This window comes from Leucopleurus acutus (genome assembly GCF_964270905.1).
Source record: "Leucopleurus acutus genome assembly, chromosome: 19".
NCBI lineage: Eukaryota > Metazoa > Chordata > Mammalia > Artiodactyla > Delphinidae > Leucopleurus > Leucopleurus acutus.
This window is the reverse complement of record NC_139161.1, coordinates 19825050-19845412: the sequence shown is the minus strand read 5'-3', so window position 1 is coordinate 19845412 and position 20363 is coordinate 19825050. Positions and strand designations below refer to the sequence as shown.

Genomic DNA, 20363 nt, shown 5'->3' with positions numbered 1-20363 from the left:
GAGAGGCCACAACAGTGAGAAGCCCGCGTACGGCAAAAAAAAAAAAAGACCAGGAGGGGTCTGCGCAGCTAAGACTTTTGAGCTAAGTTAGGGGAGGTGGTGTAAATGCCCTCTGTTGAGGGTCACTGGGTAAAACTTACATCGTTCACTCATGTTTTAAGTAAGAACGGATTCTTTGGGGAAGATCTGAAGCCATGCCGAAGGCTGCGTACGGCATAGCAAGGCACAAGGCAGAAGGACGCTGAAAGCAGTGGGCAGATTCATAAACACCCATGTGAACAGACAGAAACATGCCAAAAGGGGTCCTGGTCATCCCTAGGCGGTAACTGACTTAACAGGTGTTTTTTGGGGGGTCATTTTTCTACTTTTTAAATTTTTATGCAATAAGAATGTATTATTTTACAATTTGGGGAGATATCATCATTATTTTGAAAATAAAATAAAGCATAGAGATGCTGAAAGAACTGAAGGAAGTGGGTTCACTCAAGGGCCATGCCAGGCCGCCCTGCCCTGGGCGGGGGTTCCGTGCCTCCCCCGCCCTGGGAAGAGAAGCCAGCAGTGATTTGGGGGTATGTGTTGAGGGGCACGGCCAGGCACAGACAGTCCTCCAGGGCGGGGGTACCCTCGCAGTTAAGGGCACAGGCTCAGGGCTTGAACGCAGCCCTGCCACTTACTAGCTATGATCTTGCGAAAATAATCCCAGCTCTCTAAGTTCAGTGTCCTCGTCTGTAAGAGAAGAGCCATTCCCACTTGGTGGGGCTTAGGGAGGATTGAACAAGGCAGTAAATATAAACTGCTTAATGCCAAGCCCATCACTTGGAAGCAGACAGTAAATAATATTTCTACAACAGGCCATGGCCTCCCTATAAGGTAACCAAAGTGTCAGTTTCCCCCATGCAGAAGCCCAGGCCAGTCTTGAAGCAAAAGCCCAAACCTCACTCTGTCCCCAAAAGAAAATCCTCTCCTCAAAAGCACCAGTGAGCAACTGGTATTTTACGAAGGATTCAGCAGGAGCAGTGAGGATGGGTCAGGTGGGACACCAGGTGGGACACCAAATCCAGGTTCTCCCAGACCCTCCCTCTCCACCTAGCCCCACAGACTGCATGGCCTCCAGCCTCACTGGCCACGCCTACCCCTCCCTTGGCGTCTCCCCGGGGGTCTCATCCTTCGCCCAGCATCTTAGCTCCACCAGTCTCCTCCACCTGCCAACTAAGGCCCCTCAGGGCACTGGAGCTGCTCTCCTTAGAAGGTGAGCTGCAGGTTATAGATAAACCAGTGGATTTTTTCCTGATACATACAGGAAAGGACGCTGAGGTTCAGAGAGATTATGCAAGCTGTCTTGTAATAGGGAAGAACAAACGTGACTCCCTCCACACTGGATCTGTTTCTTTTACCTTAACCTTTCCATTCTACTGCTCTTCTTACAAGTTAAGAATGTTGCTTATAGCCTGCAATTTACAGGATAGCCCATTCTTAAGGCTCTGGCCTTTAAAGGTATAACACTTTTCTAACCATATAGAAATAAAAAGTTGCAGAACAGAGAATAAACTTTTTCTTGTTGAAGGTTTACAGGAACATCGAAACCTGCTCTACGCAGACAGCTACAAGGGGAGTGTGGGACGAATTGGGAGATTAGGATTGGCATATATACCCTACCAAGCATAAAATAGCTAGCTAGTGGGAACATGCTATAAAGAACAGGAAGCTCAGCTCAGTGCTCTGTGACAACCCAGATGGGTGGGATGGGGGGGTGGAAGGGAGGTCTAAGAGGGAGAGAATATAGGTATACGCATAGCTGGTTCACTTCATGGTACAGCAGAAACTAACACAACATTGTAAAGCAATTATACTCCAATTTAAAAAATTGTTTTAATTAAAAAAAAAAAAAAGGATTCTGGCACCAAGAAGTTTGCAGCAACCAACCACACCCCCTCCCCTTTTAGTATAAAAGAAGCCTGAATTCTGACTCAGGGAAGACGGTTCTTTGGGACACTAGTCCATCACCTTCTCTGTCTGCTGGCTTTCTGAGTAAAGTCGCTATCCTTTGCCCCAACAACTGGTCTCTTGATTGATTGGCCTGTCCTGCGGTGAGAAGTACGAGTTTGGAGTTGGTTACAGCCTGAGGACACAGAACAGACAAGTAGCAGGACAGCATCTCAAACGGTCCCTTGACTTAAAACCCCAATTTTGTTAGCAGGGCCTCCTGTGGGGACCGAGATGATTCCCCTGGGTTTGGGCTGCAATGCAGGAAGCTCTCATATCCTCGGGAGCATCTGGGAAGAGAGAAAGGAAAACACCCACGAATACATGCTCACGCTTACTCAGATATGCATCCACACGCACACTGACACTCACATGCCTATAGCCTGCACATACACTCTCACCTGCACGTATTCACACACACCCACACATACACACACACACACACACACACACACACGTTGTCCCGCTCATCTCTGAAGCACAACTGAACTCTGGCAGCCCCCCGACCCTTCTGTCAAAGTGTGGGTTCAGCCACTGTTTGTTTAAAGAAAGGAATTAGGGATCCAAAAAAATGTTTGTTTGTTTTTTTGCGGTACGCGGGCCTCTCCCGTTGCGGAGCACAGGCTCCGGACGCGCAGGCTCAGCGGCCATGGCTCAGGGCCCAGCCGCTCCGCGGCACGTGGTATCTTCCCGGACCGGGACACGAACCTGTGTCCCCTGCATCGGCAGGCAGACTCTCAACCACTGCGCCACCAGGGAAGCCCCCAAAAATGTTTTTTAAATCCTAGTCTATGTGCTGTGATAGCTGCCCTGTCCACAGCAGCAGTGACCACCCAGACTCAGTCCTCGAGAGTGTAGTAACATCCCCTCCTCACCCCAAGAATTGGGATGCACTCCCAGGCACTAGCCCCACCAAGGAAATGACCAACCCCCTTACAAAGGCAGAATCACCCCAAGGCTTCCCCTGGAAACCCAGCCACTCCAGGTGGCCACGCTGCCCACCAGGAAGAGGGCCACCACCACCCTGGCCAGTGTCCTTGTCCAAGCCCAGGCTTGGACAGAAGAGCTAATGCCACCTGCTTTGTCAGAATCTCGTGGGACAGGAGTGGGAAACACTCAGCACAGCATGTAGTGAGTAGTGGGTACTCAATAATTGTTCGTTTCACAAAATGAAAAATGTATTGCCCAAGAGTGAACGCTAACGTAAACCATGGGGTTTGGGTGACTGGGATGTGTCCCTGTAGGTTCATCAGTTGTAACAAACGTGCCACTCTGGTGGGAATGTTGACGGGGGAAGAGGCAGCTATGCCTGGGTGGGGGCAGAAGGTATATGGGAACTCTGTGCTTTCCTCTCGAGTTTGCTGTAAACCTGAAACTGCTCTAAAGTCTACTTTTTTGTAATTATTTCCTAGAATTCCTCTTAGGAAGAGTCTTATCTAGGGGTAGAGAGGACAGCATCTAAGCTGTTTGGGGCAAAGGACAAGGTCGGTGCCCCAGCCCCTGGGGCATGGTCAGGTGGCCATATTTGGTCACTAGCTGGTGGAGGCGTCAGCTTGGGCGAGTGAAACAGAAGGAAAGACCTTCATCTTCTTGATGGTAGAACTCTCAGCCCTGCCCAGGAAGAGACCCAGTTTGGGTGGGTGAAGATAAGCCACTTGGGAAAGGAAAAGGTCATGTAACTCTCTTCACATGACCATCCCTGAGCTGTTTTCTCAACTGGGAGCAGGAAGCAATTCGCAAGTTCATCAGAGATGCTTGAGGCTGGAGTAGGAGACCAGGAAACACGTCTGATGTTGGTGAGGAGGAGGCTGGGGGGACAGCCAAGCGTATGAGTGTGGATTTGCCACGTGCTGTGTCAACGAACCCTCTCTTCAGTCTGGAATCATCTAGAGCAGTGCTTTCCAGTAGAAACATAATGCATGCCACCCATGTAACTTTAAATTTCCTGGTAGACACGTTTTTAAAAAAGTAAAAAGAAGCAGGTGAAATTAATTTTAATAATCTATTTTATTTAACCCATATATCCAAAATATTATTATTTCAATAAGCAATCATATAAAAGTTATTGAGATATTATTTTTTATTTTTGGCTGCATTGGGTCTCCGTTGCTGCGTGCAGGCTTTCTCTAGTTGTGGCGAGCGGGGGCTACTCTTCATTGCGGTGCGCGGGCTTCTCATTGTGGTGGCTTCTCTTGTTGCAGATCACAGGCTCTAGGCGCACGGGCTTTAGTAGTTGCAGCACGTAGGCTCAGTAGTTGTGGCTCGCGGGCTCTAGAGCACAGGCTCAGTAGTTGTGGTGCACGGGCTTAGTTGCTCCGCGGCATGTGGGAATCTTCCCAGACCAGGGCTTGAACCCGTGTCCCCTGCATTGGCAGGCGGATTCTTAACCACTGTGCCACCAGGGAAGCCCTACATTAGCTTTTTTTAAAATAAAATTAAAATAAAAATAAACCTGAGGAGGTATGGTCTCTGTCCAAGGAAGACTGCCAAACACACCTGTGAGCTTCTCCCAGAGAGGGACCAGGTGTGAACTGACTTCCCCACAACGACATCTGATGCTCTTTACTCCATCTGGAATGTCTACCCCCACCCCCACCCCACCCCAGGGGACTCCTACTGCCACGCTCAGAACGCAGCACCCTCTGTGCACCTGTGCCCGGCACTTCCTCCTTCCGCCTGCACCCCTGGCTCTTTGGGGGCATCTTCTGAACCCTGCCAAGCTGTGAACTCCCTGAGGGTAGGTGCCAGGTCTGGCCCTTCCAGGCTTCCTCCGCAAGCCCAGCCTACACTATATCCTCCCCGCAGCCGAGTCTGCAGTTTGCCTGCCCAGGGGAGGGGAACCAGGGTCTCTGGCCTGTACCTCCCTCCCTAAGCAAAGCTGCCTCCCCTGATCCCATCCACAGAGGGTCCTGCAGGACTCCCAGAAGGAGGAGGAAGCAGAGGGGAAGGAGCAGAAAGCAGGATGGGGAAGGCAGATGCTCCACCGGCAAAGGGGGGCCAAGCAGGAGTCCCTGGCAAGCGGAGGAAAAGTGAGAACAAGAAGAAAGCCTGGGGCGCAGCGGCAGGGGCGGGGCGGGGGGGTGCAATGGCTGGAGGGGAGCAAAGCACGCTGGGCTTAAGGGTCCAGCTCCATGAATTTTTACCACGAGGATCAAGATGGAGATCGTTTCCAGCACCCCATAAGGGTCCCTCGCGTCGCTTCCCACTACACACCCTGGGTGGGGGGAGGTTGAAGGGGTGATGTATCATGAGCGGAACCCCGGCTGAGGGCTAAAGCACATCTCACAGCAGCCCCGTGCAATCTGGGTCAGTGCTGCAGCAAGCCCAGGTCTGCCTCCTTTTCCAAGTGGTAAGAATAGCAGACTTCATTCCCTGAGGAGCGGTGGGGGGGACATGATTCCCATCATGTACATACATACTGGTAGCTCCCAAATAAGGAATGCAAGAAAGATCGCATGTATTTGCCTTTCTTTCAATCAAGTTAAATCCTGTGCCAGTTATCCCACCAGCTGCCCAGAAATCTGACCTTGGATGTGACAGGGCCTGATCCCCAGGATTCCCTCTAGGTCACGGGGTTCTCTGTAGCACCAGAGCTACAGGGAGGCTGCTTGGACCAGATCAGCCATCTGCCTTGGTTACCATGGAGATGCCTATTTCCCCAGAGGATGTGATCTTTTCCTGGTGAGAGATTCTGCTGCTTCCATGCCAGGTTCAGAGCCCTGGGGAATCTTAATCAAGGCTGAAGGTCCCCAGGAGTCCCACACAGCCATGCCCTTGCCATGTCCCAAGCTCACCCTGGAGAGGTGCCCACCTCTGTCCCCCCATTCTCAGGGACTTGCTCCTGTGCCCTGCGGCTCTGAGCTCTCTCTCTTTCCCTTCTCCTCTGAGAATCTGGCATTATCTACTTAGTGATTTAATAACATTACATTTTTATCCTGTCACACTTATTTTTCTCTTTAAATCTCCTCAAAAGCTTAAGAGAGAAAGTATTCATACCCCTTTGTGCAGATGAAAAATATGGAGGCTGGGAGACTAAGTCACCCAGGCAGGAAGAGGTGGAGGTGATACTCAGTTCAGGTACTCCAGAGCCCGTGCTCTGGGGTCAGAACTCGGAAGTAGAGTGCGGTAACAAACAGGACGGTATTATCAGCAGGAACAGATGTCACTTTCAGACAAATTTGTCCTGGCTCCATCATTACTATACAAGCTCCGCGGGCTGGGACAACCTCTGCACTAGGTGGTGGACTCTTTTATTTTTTTTAAATAAGATTTTTTTTTTGATGTGGACCATTTTTAGTCTTTATTGAATTTGTTACAATACTGCTTCTGTTCTATGCTTTGGTTTTTTGGCCCCAAGGCATGTGGGATCTTAGCTCCCCTACCAGGGATCAAACTCACTCCCCCTGCATTGGAAGGCGAAGTCTTAACCACTGGGCCGCTGGGGAAGTCCCTGGATAGTGGACTCTTATAGACCCTCCTTGGAAATGTCCCCAACGGGAACACAGAGCTACAGACTTTAGACCTGGAGAAGGCCTTAGAAATCACTGAGTCCTCCTTCTAGGGGATAAAATGGAAGCCCTGAGAGGCGAACAGGGTTCGCCCAGGAAGCTGGTGGTAACCAAGAACTGGGTGTCCCACTTTCCTAGCCACCTGCCCCTGGCCTGGCCTCTGAACAGTAGGCTGGCCAAAGCAAAGCCTGTGTGTGTTTGTGGCAATAACTGTTTACAGTGCACTGAGGTCAGGTCTGGCACCGGACACCAGGTCCCTGTAAGAGGAGCTGGGGAACATGCTTATCTAGGGCCACCCTCCCTGCCCTGCACCAGGAAGCCAGGTCCAGGAGCTCCCTTTAGAGCCCAGAGTCGGACCTCTGAAAAGGACCTTTTCTCAGTGCTTCACCCCAGGACTCTCTAAGAGGGCGGCAGAGGTTGCAGCCTGGAACCAGGGGTTGGCCATTCCTAGTAACTGAGCAACTATGAGACAAGTTGGGACCTGGCACTCTTTGCTGCAGTGTTTGCACCTGAACAAACATCTCCTAGAGCAACAAAATGCAAAGAAACTATGAGGGACTAAAAATAACTGCATGCACGCACAGTTGGGGCAAATTATGGATAACAAGATACAAAAAGATCAAAAACCCAACTGCCACTTCTGAAGACCCAGGAGCAAAAGCGGGGTACTGCGCATGCCCCCTGCACTCAATTCCACCAAAGGGGTGGGCAGACCTCCTGAGCCACCCCTCTGGCCCGACCCCTGGACACACCCCTACCTCACCCCATATAGGGAACCAGCTCACCCCTCCTCAGGGGCAATCAGGGGAACCGCTTGCTTGTCTTTGCTCCCCCCTGCTGCAGCAGGGCCCCCAGTGAAGCCTTGCCTGAATTTCTCGTCTGGCCTCTTACCAATTTCTATCGATTAAGGAAGGCCAAGAACCCTAACCGGTAGCACCTACAATGCCTGTTCATTCGACAAGTATTGCGCACCCACTGTGTGCAGGCACCTACTGCACATACACAGCAGAGGAGAGAGGCACGTACCCTATTCTTTTGAGCTCACAGTCTAACAGGGAGATAAATGAGGGAACTGGCAGCACCAGGCCACGGGCATGCCACCTGCGCCATCACACAGGGCCCCACGCTTAGGAGGGCCCTGTGCCTGGCTTAATGTTCTGCTGTCGCTGTCTTCAAATTCTGAATCGTTTTTGAACAAAGAGCCTCATGCTGTCATCTTGTACCAGGCCCAGCAATTTATGTAGCCGGTTCAAGGAACAGGCAAGCAAAATGTAGTGTGATTAATGCCAAAGAGAGGAAGCGGGGGCACAGAGATGACTCCCAGCTGAGTCCTGGAGGATGAGTGGGAGATATCAAACAGGGAAGAGGAGGGAAGAAAAGGGACAGCACGTACGGACCCTGCAATGAGAGAGATCGGGTGCTTCATAGAACGTTGTAGAACGTGGGGAGCCGTGATACACCATGAGGTGAAGGGGAACTACGACCAAGAAAAGCCAAGATAATCCTGAAGAACAAAACAGAGGAGCTCACGCTATTGGGCACAGAGACTTTTTATAAAACTCCGATAATTGACAGATTATGGCTCTGGAATAAATAGAGCAGTGGAACAGAACAGAGAGTCTGAAAACGAACCCACGCATAAATGGAAATACGATTATGATAGAGAAGGCAGGACAAATCAGGTACTAGTCAATAAATGGTGCTGGGACAATTGGCTATCCATATAGGAAAAAGAATTAGACCCCTCTCTCACATATCACACACACACACACACACACACATACACACACACTTACTTCCAGGTGGTTTAAAGACCTAAATGTGATTGGGAGATTGCGATCGACATATATACACTAATATGTACAAAATAGACAACTAATGAGAACCTGCTGTATAGCACAGGGAACTCCACTTCGCTGTACAGTAGAAACTAACACAACGTTGTAAAACAACTATATCCCAATTTTTAAAAAAAGACCTAAATGTGAAAAAGCAAAGCTTTAAAACTTTCGGGAAAAAAACAGGGTATCTTTATAAACTGGAGGCAGAGAAAAGATTTCTTCAATATGACATAGAAAGGATCTTTTCCTAAAAGGAAAAGATAAGCTGGACCACATTGCGATTTTAAATTTTCTTATAACAAAATATGTGTGCACACTGGGGGAGCCAGCTCTGACTCATTCACTCTCTCTCCCCAAACCCCTTTCAAGCACAGCCACGTCTGTGAGTGTAGAGGTTTCCAGGTGGAGGAAGGTTGTGTCCTTAGCTTCTTCTGGGATGGGTGTGAGACTGGGACGCCCATGCCTTCTAGCCATGGTTCCCCAATTCCTGATATCAAGGAAGCCAAATGATTATTCAAAAGACTACTTAGTAAATACGGAATCAAAAAAACTATCAAGAAGAATGGTATAGACGATCTTACTTGCAAAACAGAAATAGAGAGACACAGACATAAAGAACAAACGTAGGGAAACCAAGGGAAGAAGGGGGGGTGGGGGGATGAATTGGGAGACTGGGATTGACATATATACACTATTGATACTATGTATAAAACTGATAACTGGGCTTCCCTGGTGGCGCAGTGGTTGAGAGTCCGCCTGCCAATGCAGGGGACATGGGTTCGTGCCCCGGTCCTGGAAGATACCACATGCCGCGGAGTGGCTGGGCTTGTGAGCCATGGCCGCTGAGCCTGCGCGTCCAGAGCCTGTGGTCCGCAACGGGAGAGGCCACAACAGTGAGAGGCCTGCGTACCGCAAAAAAAAAAACAAAAAAAAACTGATAACTAATGGGAACCTACTGTATAGCTCAGGGAACTCTACTCAGTGCTCTGTGGTGACCTAAATGGGAAGGAAATCCAAAAAAGAGGGGATATATGTATATATATAGCTGATTCACTTTGCTGTACAGTAGAAACAAACACAACATTGTAAAGCAACTATACTCCAATAAAAATTAATTAAAAAAAAAACTATCAAGTACACCCAGCTTTTCCTCCTTTGGGGTTTTCCATGTTATGGGCTCTTTCTCTTTAAGCATCAACTGGGAAGTCACCTCCTCAGAGGCCTCCTGAAGCCCTTGTTGTGATGCGCTCCACGGACAAAGAACAAGATAAACTCAAAGGGCCAACATCACCGGAACAGAGAGTTACCAGACCCTTATCACTCTGTCACAATGAGACCATTGCAACATCTCTGAGCCTTCCCAAGCAGCATGCCTTGCTCCTTTCCCATCCCATATAAAGGAAGGTATTCATCCCACTGGAAACATGTGGACCCTACCCAATTGGCAGGTGACTCACAAGTCCCTGGCTATAAAAACGGACAAGCAACCCATGCTCATCGTCGACTTTCCCTGGCTACCAGGAAGTCGGCCCACTGTTCTTGCAGCGACCCTTCTCTTTTAATAAACTCTTCTTTACATTCTGCCTTGTGTCTGGAAATTCTTTTCCAACCCGTGCTCAGACCATGACATTTGTCACTCTCTCATGTCACCTTATTTACTTCTTTCTTGGCACCTGTCACAATCTGTCATCTTATTTATTGTCTCTCCCTCCCATTAGACTCCACTGGTGCCAGTGACCCTGACCATCAAGATACATAATCCCACAGTCCTTGGGGCCAGCATACATGTTTCTGTTTGCCTTGCACAGTGTTTTTCCAAAATTAAATTTATTGGCAATGATTAGAAATCAAAAGATTTTATAGAAACATCTGAATTTCAGGGTTCTCTTGAAAACGAAGATCCAGCACAATGGGCTGGAGCCGCTGCAGCCCCTGATTTTCACCCCGGCGCTCACCACACCCCGTTACACCACCCTTGGCTGTCTGCACTCCTTTACCTTACCTCTCTGGTCCCTGGAAGCCTTTGGAGTCTAAAACCACACTAGGTACCCCTGCAACTATGAGCATTTCAATTAATAAATTGAAAGTGCAAGAAAGGTTGACTGTTTTGAAGGAAATAGTTCAAGCTCTGGGAAGGCTCAACCCCACACAATTTGTATGACAAAAGTGCATGTATTCTTCTTGATCCCCAAAACCAGCGTTACTCTCCCTTGAACTTGTGCTAATGATCTGGGAATTCTTTCCTTAGACGATCTAAACGATACGTTTAAAGTAGATTAATTCATTTTTAGATTAGATTCATCTAAATGATAAATTAATCTAAATGATAAAGTTAAGGTTTTGGTTATACTATTGTACGTTGAAAAAGTGCCGCCCTAAATCTGTTACGGAGCAAATCTGTAAAGTAGGGAGTAAGTGGGTAGTTGGGTGGGTATGAGATAGTGGGAATTTGTCGTGTTTGGGAGGGTCAGCATCTAAATCCCCTCTAAGGAGTGTCAATCTACCCCAGGAAAAAACCCTTCCCTGCAACAGGATCAAGAAGGCGGAACAAGCCAGAGAACATAGGGTGCAGGCGCAGAAACCTCCGCCAGTTGTCTGCACCGGCCACCTTCCGCCAGCACCGCGCAGGCGCCTAGACGAACCAAGCCTTCCCTCCCCCTTCCATCTCTCCCCTAGCCGAGAGGACGCCCTCCCGCAGCACACAGTTCCTGCGCAAGCGCCGTCCCGCGTCCCCGCCTCCGGACCAATTGGAAGCGGCGGCGCCCGGGCGCAGGGGGCACAACGTCGTGGGTGGGGCCTGGACGTGAGGGCAGCGCGCTGGCGTCACAGGGCGGCTACATAAGTGAATACAGGCACCGCCCCTCCGTCCCAGTCACTGAGCCGCCGCCGAGGACTCAGCAGTCTCCCCCTCGAGCCCCCTAGCTTCCCGACGCTCCGTCCCCCCCGCCCGCCTTCTCCAGCCGCCGCCTTCCGCAGGCCGTTTCCACCGAGGAAAAGGAATCGTATCGTATGTCCGCTATCCAGAACCTCCACTCTTTCGGTAAGTCCCGGAAAGGTCCCAAGAGGAGGAAGGCCCGGGCGGGGCGCTCCGGTTCCGCAGCCAGGGCTCGGAAAGCTGCTAAGCGTTCCGTACCTTAGTGAACTTGGGTAGAGGAGAGATGTCCGGGCTCGCAGGCAGTGGGGCCGCGGCCTGGGCCCTGGGGTTGGCCCCTGAGCGCGACCGGAAGGAGCGGGCGGGAGGTCAGCCCTTGGGCGGGTCCGGCGTCTCGGGTGGCGCATTTACTAATGGCTCCCTGGCCTTTTCGGGCCACACCCGCCCCTCCCGCCACCCTTTCGTCACATCCCATACGTCACCGCCGTTGTCACAGAGCCGGGAGGGAGAGGCGGTGCCAGCCATAAGTGACAGCTGCGCGCGCCAATGGGGCGGGAAGCGTGGCCCCGCCTCGGAGCTTGGGTTCCGGCCGGTTGCATCAGCTGGGTGGGGCGCCGCCGGCCAACCCTGGCTCCCCCGACATGTGATCGGCTTTCGAGGGCGGGCCTGGGGCAGGAAGCCCAGACTTTCTCCCGGACTGGGGAAGCCGGCCGTCCCGGACTGACCTGTTCGAGGAGAGCCAACAAAGAACATATCTGATCTGACCAGGCCCTGACGATTTCAGTATCAGTTTCTGCACACGGAAGAGATCCAGTGGGAGGGTGGCAGTGGGATCTGAGCACAATAGCACTAAACGAGCTTGACCTTTCTTCCCAGACCCCTTTGCTGATGCAAGTAAGGGTGATGATCTGCTTCCTGCTGGCACTGAGGATTATATCCATATAAGAATTCAACAGAGAAACGGCAGGAAGACCCTTACTACTGTCCAAGGGATCGCTGATGATTACGATAAAAAGAAACTAGTGAAGGCGTTTAAGAAGGTAGGTTTTCAATGAGATTGTAGGGAAATCGTGTTCACCTTGCCTACATGGGGCTGCTGTCCTGTATTACTTTCTGAAAAGGGTTATTAGTGGCATTCAGGCTGTTGCGCTGCCTAACTTGTTTGCTTGCATTGTCCTTGCAGAAATTTGCCTGCAATGGAACTGTAATTGAGCATCCAGAATATGGAGAAGTAATTCAGCTGCAGGGTGACCAGCGCAAGAACATATGCCAGTTCCTCGTAGAGGTGAGTTGTCACTTCCTGTTAGTACATTTGTGCCTCTGCCCTGGCTAACTCATCTGAGATCTGCCTAGTCTAGTCAGTCGCTGCTGGGGACGTAGAAGTTTGTTTTCTAAGGCTAAGCCAAACAGTTGAGTTTTTGAAGTTCATCGACAAACTCTATTTCTGAAAGCAAGGGATTCGTCTGCCTTAAGTTTACTGTTTACATGGGTCTGCTGTAAGGGTGCAATTGCATGCAGACAGATACTAAAACAAGCAGGATGTCTGGTTGGCTGTTCCTAAGTGCTGAAATCATATTGCACCACTCAGTTAACCACTCAGTGGTTAACTGAGTGTACCCTGAGTTGAGAGCATCTGGGCTCTGGGACTTCTCTTGACCAGTGTAGAAGCAGGAAGACAGGATTGTTGTCATCAGAAATGGAGGCTTTAACTCTATTTCCTCTTTAAAACTGCCCTTTTTTCCTTTGCAGATTGGACTGGCTAAGGACGATCAGCTGAAGGTTCATGGGTTTTAAGTGCTCCTGGCTCACTGAAGCTTAAGTGAGGATTTCCTTGCAATGAGTAGAATTTTCCTCCTGTCCCTTGTCACAAGTTTAAAAACCTCACAGCTTGTGTAATGTAACCATTTGGGGTCTGCTTTTAACTTGGACTAGTGTAACTCCTTCATGCAATAAACTGAAAAGAGCCATGCTGTCTAGTCTTGAAGTCCCTCATTTAAACAGAGGTCAAGCAGTAGGCACCTGGCAGTGTCCGGCCTGAAACAAAGCAATAACGGTGATGTTTCAGCCAAGTCCAGAGCCCCAAGATCACAGGCGGCTATGTCTGGCCAGAAGCTCCTCAGCAATCCCTCTACAGAGTTCCCTGCCCTAAGAGAATGTCGCCACCTGAACAGCCCTCGGTGAAGCTGAGAGTGGAGGATGGGGTGAGGCAGCGACGGCAGCTGTACTGCTAGAGGGAGTCTCTGATCATCAGGGGAAAGATCCCGTGGTATCTCCAACGTGACCAGGTGGGCAGAGCTTAGAGCAGCCACCTTCCTTCTATTGAGGTGACAGGACATCTGGCTTGCCACCAAGGTCTTTTTGACCAGACATATCCTAGCTGATCGATGTCCAAACTAGAATGTGAGGCCAACCTTCTATCAGAGTTAAACTTTTGACAAGGGAACAAATTTCAAACCGATGTATCAGTCATGTAGCTGTAGAGCTCGCAACTTCCTAGCAACAGCTGCCCGATGCCACGTGAAGTAACAAACTGGTTTTTGGTTTTTTGGGGATTTTTTCCCCCTTCAGTTTTAATGTTATGTAATGTATTTAAACCCTTATTTAAATAAAACTTGTTTTCAGAAACATCTGACTTGCAGATTTCTGTTTAATATATAGTCATAGTCAATCTCGTATGTGTGGAGGAGCCACAGAAATGGCAGTAGAGGTTACATCTGCACCTGCAGCTCCTCAAATGGGGCCTCAACCTCTTAATGAAAAACTAGTGAGCTTGTCCCTCCAAGTGCCCCCCATGTCAGCTGTCCTGTAAGCATTCAGCCAGAGCTGTGCTGTCCCATTAATCTGTCCTGAGAGAAGGTGCTGCTTGGCTGACGGACACTTGGTCAGCTGCCTGAGTGGTGTAGTGGTTGTGGAGGGACTTGCCTTGTGAGACGACAGAGCAGGGTTGGTTTGGAAATCCTTGACTTCCCTTGTTAACAGGTCTTAAGGACTGACAAAATGATAAATATGGTGTGCGACTTGATGTAATCTACAAACCCTAGAAAAGGCATAACGAAAGTAATTTTTCTAGAGAATAGGTTTGTAGTATTAAAAATGTAGTTACTAAAATGTTGGAGAAGCTGATACTTAATGTTGGGAGGCCATCCCTTGACAAAGGGCAATGAGTAGTGAAGTGTATCAAAGTCTGCTCTTAGGGCCATTCTATTAAACACAAAATCTTCCGTTTGTGGATTATGAACTGGTCAGACTTCAAACTCGGAATGGTCGTTAGGAGTCAACCCTTCCCTTCTTGGTTGCCGGCCCATTTTGTAAATAAAGGTTAGCCTCCCACATAGAGGCCAGCCTGGAGCCAGGGAGGTGTTTGTGGAAGAGGAGGACCAACGAGATGCAGGGCTGAGCCAGTGGTAATTGCCCTGAAAACAAGATTCTAACCCCAGAGGCAGAAGCTTGTAACCCAAGATCCTACAAAACTGATTGTGTTTAATAAACAACTTACCACTTGGCTCCAAATGTAGTGGCATTGTTCAAATCATTTGGATGATACTTTTAAAAATCAGAAAGATCTGACAACCAAAAGGGCTTATAGGGGCTTCTATTATAGAACAATCTAGAGGCCAAACCCACAGAAGACCACAATCAGATTATGGGACGGGGGGCTTCCCTGGTGGCACAGTGGTTACGAATCCACCTGCCAGTGCAGGGGACACAGGTTCGAGCCCTGGTCCGGGAAGATCCCACGTGCCTCAGAGTAAGTAAGCCCGTGTACCACAACTACTGAGCCTGTGCCTTAGAGCCTGCGAACCACAACTACTGAGCCTGCGTGCCTAGAGCCCGTGCTCCTCAACAAGAGAAGCCACTGCAATGAGAAGCCCACGCACCACAATGAAGAGTAGCCCCCGCTCGCTGCAACTAGAAAAGCCCGCGTGCAGCAGCAAAGATCCAATGTAGCCAAAAATAAATACGTAAATTTTTTTTTTTAATCTGTTTAAAAAAAAAGAAGATGGGATGAAACAGAATCCTGTGCCGTTGATGTGCTGGTCCTGTGCTAGGTTGTTAACATCTCTTGTGGCGATTAAAGACCTCCAGTTCTCCAGAATGGGACTTGGAAAACTGGCAACATCAGTATTCAATCAGCTGTCTGAAACCAAATCAAGTATCTGAACATGATGGCAAGAGGTTTGTGAACATTATTTATTTTGGCCTCACCAAATGGCATGAGAGATCTTAGTTCCCCCTGACCAGGGATCAAACCTGTGCCCTCCTAGTGGAAGCTTGGAGTCTTTTAACCACTGGACCACCAGGGAAGTCCTGGTTTGTGAATATTCTAATCAAATTGATGTGACTTGGGTGTATCTCAGGGAATGAAATAATTAAGAAAGGCTAGGGACTTCCCTGGCAGTCCAGTGGTTAAAAATCCATGCTTCCACTGCGGAGGGCACAGGCTCAATTCCTGGTCGGGGAACTAAAATCCCCCATGCCACGTGGTATAGACAAAAAATAAATACACAGGGCTTCCCTGGTGGCGCAGTGGTTGAGAGTCCGCCTGCCAATGCAGGGGACACGGGTTCGTGCCCCGGTCCAGGAAGATCCCAAGTGCCGCGGAGTGGCTGGGCCCATGAGCCATGGCCGCTGAGCCTGCGCATCCGGAGCCTGTGCTCTGCAACGGGAGAGGCCCCAACAGTGAGAGGCCCACATACCAAATAAATACACAAATGGGCGTGCCCCCCCAAAAAAAAGCCTAATTGTCTCCATTTGATAGTTAAAAAATATGAAATGTGGAAATTCCCAAGGCTAATAGGTGGTTGCATATTTTCTAGAACCCAGGACTCTCCACTGCTCTTCCCACCAGATGACCTAAATAGTTTATTTTACAGAGGTTGCATGCTTGGTATATGCAGTGCAGTATGCAAGGAATCATGGGCCTCAAAAAGGCTAGTCAGACACCCTGTGCTTGGGATGCTGACCCCAGATAGGGGTGTGAGACTGGCACACAGCCGTGACACAAGGCAGAGAGGGGTCAAGGCCACCGGTGGCTTTACCAAAGAGCTGCAGGATCTCTGAGGATTAGGAAATGTTCCCCACTTCCATAGGACCTCCCGTAGGACCGGGGAAGGCTTCATAAAGGAGGTGCCGTCAGAAGCAGGGCATTCCAGGCAAGGAGAAGGAATCAAGACCCAGGGGTGGAAGCACCTAGTGTGTGTGAGGAAGCCATGGCTGGAACAAAGGCTCTGCGTGGAGCAGAAATAATTCAGTACTGCCTCTCACTATATGCCAGGCCGGTGCTAAACGACTCATTTCACAGTACGGACTCAGTCCCATGGTAGACAGATTCAGAGGGAATATAACTTAACCAGCAAGTAGGTGGGGAGGAGGGGGTGGAGGAGAATAAGGGCTGGGGGAAGATTGGTGTGAGGTCAGAGTGGGCTGAGCCACGAGCTAAGACGTTTTAATGTCAATAGGCAAAAGAATCACAGTAGAGAATGTCTCCCAGGGACTTCCCTGGTGGTCCAGTGGTTAAGGGTCCGCGTTCCCACTGCAGGGGGCACAGATTCGATCCCTGGTTGGGGAACTAAGATCCTGCATGCCGTGCAGCTCGGCCAAAAAAATAAAGACTGATTAGGAAGATGATTAATAAAATTTACGGCCAAAAAAAAAGTCTCCCAGCTCTCTGCTCCTTAGTCCCTTTCTCCCACCCCCAGTTTCTCTCTCTGCCTCATCCTTCCCTTCTCTTCCTTCAGTCTCCCTGCCCAGCCCAATGCTCACCCTCGGCAACGGGGACAAGCAGGACCAAAGACAAAATGAAGGCAAAATGCAGACCGGTGAGCTAAAACCACTTTAAAACCTATTCAATTTTTAATCTATAAATAGGTCAAAGAAACCCAGTATCTTCGTGAACGAGCATTGTACCAGGAGGCTCTAGAATTGACTCCCTTCCTCGTTTACCAGCCTGGGTGGTATGTGGCATCAGTGTCAAAACGCTTTACTATTAATCTGAAAAAGAATGAATATATGTATGTATAACTGAATCACTATGCTGTACACCAGAAACTTAACACAACATTGTAAATCAACTATACTCCAATAAAGTTTTTTAAAAGAGAATTAAATTTTAAAATGTATATGGGAGGGACTTCCCTGGTAGTCCGGTGGGTAAGACTCTGCGCTCCCAGTGCAGAGGGTCTGGGTTCGATACCTGGTCAGGGAACTAGATCTCACATGTATGCCACAACTAAGAGTTCACCTGCCGCAACTAAGAGCCCACATGCCACAACTAACACCCGGAGCAGCTAAAATAAATGAATGAATATTTTTTTTAATAAAAAATAACATGTATATGGGAAAAGAATCTAAAAAAGGTTGAATATATGTATATGAAGAACTGAATCCCTGTGCGGCACACCTGAAACTAACACAACATTGTAAATCAACTCCAGTAAAAAATTTTTAAAAGAATTAAAAGAACAGAACAAAACAAAAACCTATTCACTGTCACAATTACTTTGAAATTAAGAGCTCCTTGACTAATTTTTAACTTTTAAGGAGATAAGACATTATTTCAAAATTAGCTCATAATCAACTCCAATTAAAATATTCATAAACTGCACTGTTCTTGGGGGAACCTGTTAAAAATTCAGATTCTAGGCCTCCCCCAGGACAGTTTGGCTGTACTGGGTATTAGCTAACCAGTGCCCGGGTCCCAGCTACTTTTCAAGGGCCTACAAAAGTGTCTAAGGACTGAAGAAAAATGCCTCATTTCCAAAATCTGACTCAAAGACTGCAAAATCAGCATAATTGTTCGACACTGCGCAAGCCAGCAGTGGCCGCAGCTGCAGTATAATTCTTATATAACCATATGTAAGCGTAATAAAGGTTCTAGAGAAAGAATAATATTATTTTTAACAAAACTCAGATTTGTAAAATTTATCAATATGTTTTCAAAAATGTTACAGAATTGCTTCCTCCCTCCTCAAAAAAAAAAAAAAAGTTACAGAAAATGTATGTCTATATGGCCTGTGAGTACATTTTATTCATTTGGTATGAGGTGTGACGTAGCCTCGGAGGATATTACAGAGGCCTACAAACTCCAGGAAATGGCCCTGCCTTTAGGGCCAGAGATTCTGATCCAGAAGCTCTGAAATGGGGCCCAGGAACCTGCCCTTCAACCAGCATCAGCCAGTTCCTATGGGAGGGCCACAAACCCCATGTGGGAAAACACTGCTGTGGCTAATGGGGAGATACTGAAGAAACTTGAGCAGGAGAGAAGCATCAGCAGAGCTAAACTTCAGGGCAGGTAATCAAGAGTATTTTATCTAAGGGACTTCCCTGGTGGTCCAGTGGTTAAGACTTTGCCTCCCAAGGCGGGCGGTGCGGGTTCAATCCCTGGTCGGGGACCTAAGGTCCCACATTCCTTGCAGCCAAAAAAACAAAACATAAAACAGGAGCAATATTGTAACAAGTTCAGTAAAGACTTTAAAAATGGTCCACATCAAAAAAAACTTTAAAAAAACAGTATTTTAAGATGGTAGAAAAAGGGGTGACCGAGGGTTACCAGCATCTGAGAAACCAGCCCCTGAGACTGTGAGAGTTCATGTATAACGAATGTGTGTGCGTCTTCTTCCAGACCTTCCATAGCTTTAATCAGATTCTTAAAGGAAGCCACTACCCAAAACAGTTAAGAATCTCTGGCCCATGATTTCCTCCCAAGACTTGCGAAGCCCCAGGGATTATCAAAGGTTTTCCAGGCACATCACTACAAGCAGTAAAAGTGCCTATTTCAATGTCGATTTTTTAAATTAATAACTATTTAAAATATTTAAAAATAACTCTGAAACGAGTGTGTTGAGCAGAAGACGCACACAGCAGCCAGACTCCAAGGCGCTCAGAAGCCCGCACACGACTCACTCGCTGCACAGCCACTATCGCCAGCCGTCATCCAGCTGCAGCCATCCAGATCGTTGCGAGGTTCAAATTATCTTTAATCTTAGACCTTGATGGTTAATTTATACCCAGAATGGACAACTGGTTGAAAACAGGAAGCATAGGGAACGCAGAGGTTGGAAAATGTTCATGTGGAAGCATAAACATGACAGTCATTCTGTGCGTGTGTCAGGTCATTGATTCTCACTCCATTTCTGTGAAACAGTAGAAAACAAACACAGGACCAAATCAGGTGCAGGGAGATTGCGACTTACTTAGGTTCCATTGTCCCATCATGGAAACAGAGCTAAAGACCTGCTGCTCAGCAGCACCTGGGAGCTTGTTAGATGTGCAGAATTTCAAGCCCCACAGTAGACTTAGTAAATCAATCTTTTTTTTTTTTTTTTTTTTGGCCACGCTGGGCTTTCATTGCTGCGCGCAGGCTTTCTCTAGTTGCGGCGAGCAGGGGCTACTCTGTTTCGGTGCACGGGCTTCTCAGTGCAGTGGCTTCTCTTGTTGCAGAGCCCCGGCTCTAGGCGTGCAGGCTTCAGTAGTTGCGACGCGTGGGCTCAGTAGTTGTGGCTCGTGGGCTCTAGAGCGCAGGCTCAGTAGTTGTGGCGCACGGGCTTAGTTGTTCCAGGACATGTGGGATCTTGCTGGACCAGGGATCGAACCCGTGTCCCCTAGCATTGGCAGGCGGATTCTTAACCACTGCACCACCAGGAAAGTCCCTCAATCTTCACTTTAACAATCTTCATTAACAAAGTTTAAGAAGCACCAGCTTGGACCATAAAATTAGCAGACCTCATAGAGTGATCTGCAAGCTGGTTAAAGAAAGACGGTAACGTTATGAGTTTAAATTTTTTATAAATGCATTTCCCATTACAGTTTCAGATATGCATTGAAATGCACAAAAACAGACCGTTGAAGAATGGAAAGCAACAGTTATGAGCTAAATATGAACTGATTAGTACCATGGTACACTGATTCGTACCATGCATCTCCAGGTTATTCAAGCAGACAGCACCTGAAAATTATTTTTCTCCTAACATGCTGTTTTCATTTATGACACAGCAGCTCCTTTGTAAGTACCAGGTCACATGCATCCCTTGGTACATATCTCTATTTGCTTTTAGACCATTTCTTTTGTTTAAAAATAATAATAATAAAGCTGATTCTATTGAAATGCAAAAAATAAATAAATAACATGGCAGCGGCTGAGAGGTGCAGAAACCTGGCTGT

General features: G+C 48.4%; 1 protein-coding gene across 1 annotated transcript; it reads left to right on the top strand.

The window, feature by feature from the left end:
• Positions 1–11213: 11213 nt before the first annotated feature.
• EIF1 (eukaryotic translation initiation factor 1) lies at positions 11214–13825 on the top strand. The gene is made up of 4 exons (XM_082860287.1): positions 11214–11372; positions 12081–12244; positions 12388–12489; positions 12954–13825. The coding sequence occupies exons 1-4, from the start codon at positions 11342–11344 to the stop codon at positions 12996–12998; spliced, it is 342 nt and encodes a 113-aa protein (XP_082716413.1). The 5' UTR covers positions 11214–11341; the 3' UTR covers positions 12999–13825.
• Positions 13826–20363: the final 6538 nt, after the last annotated feature.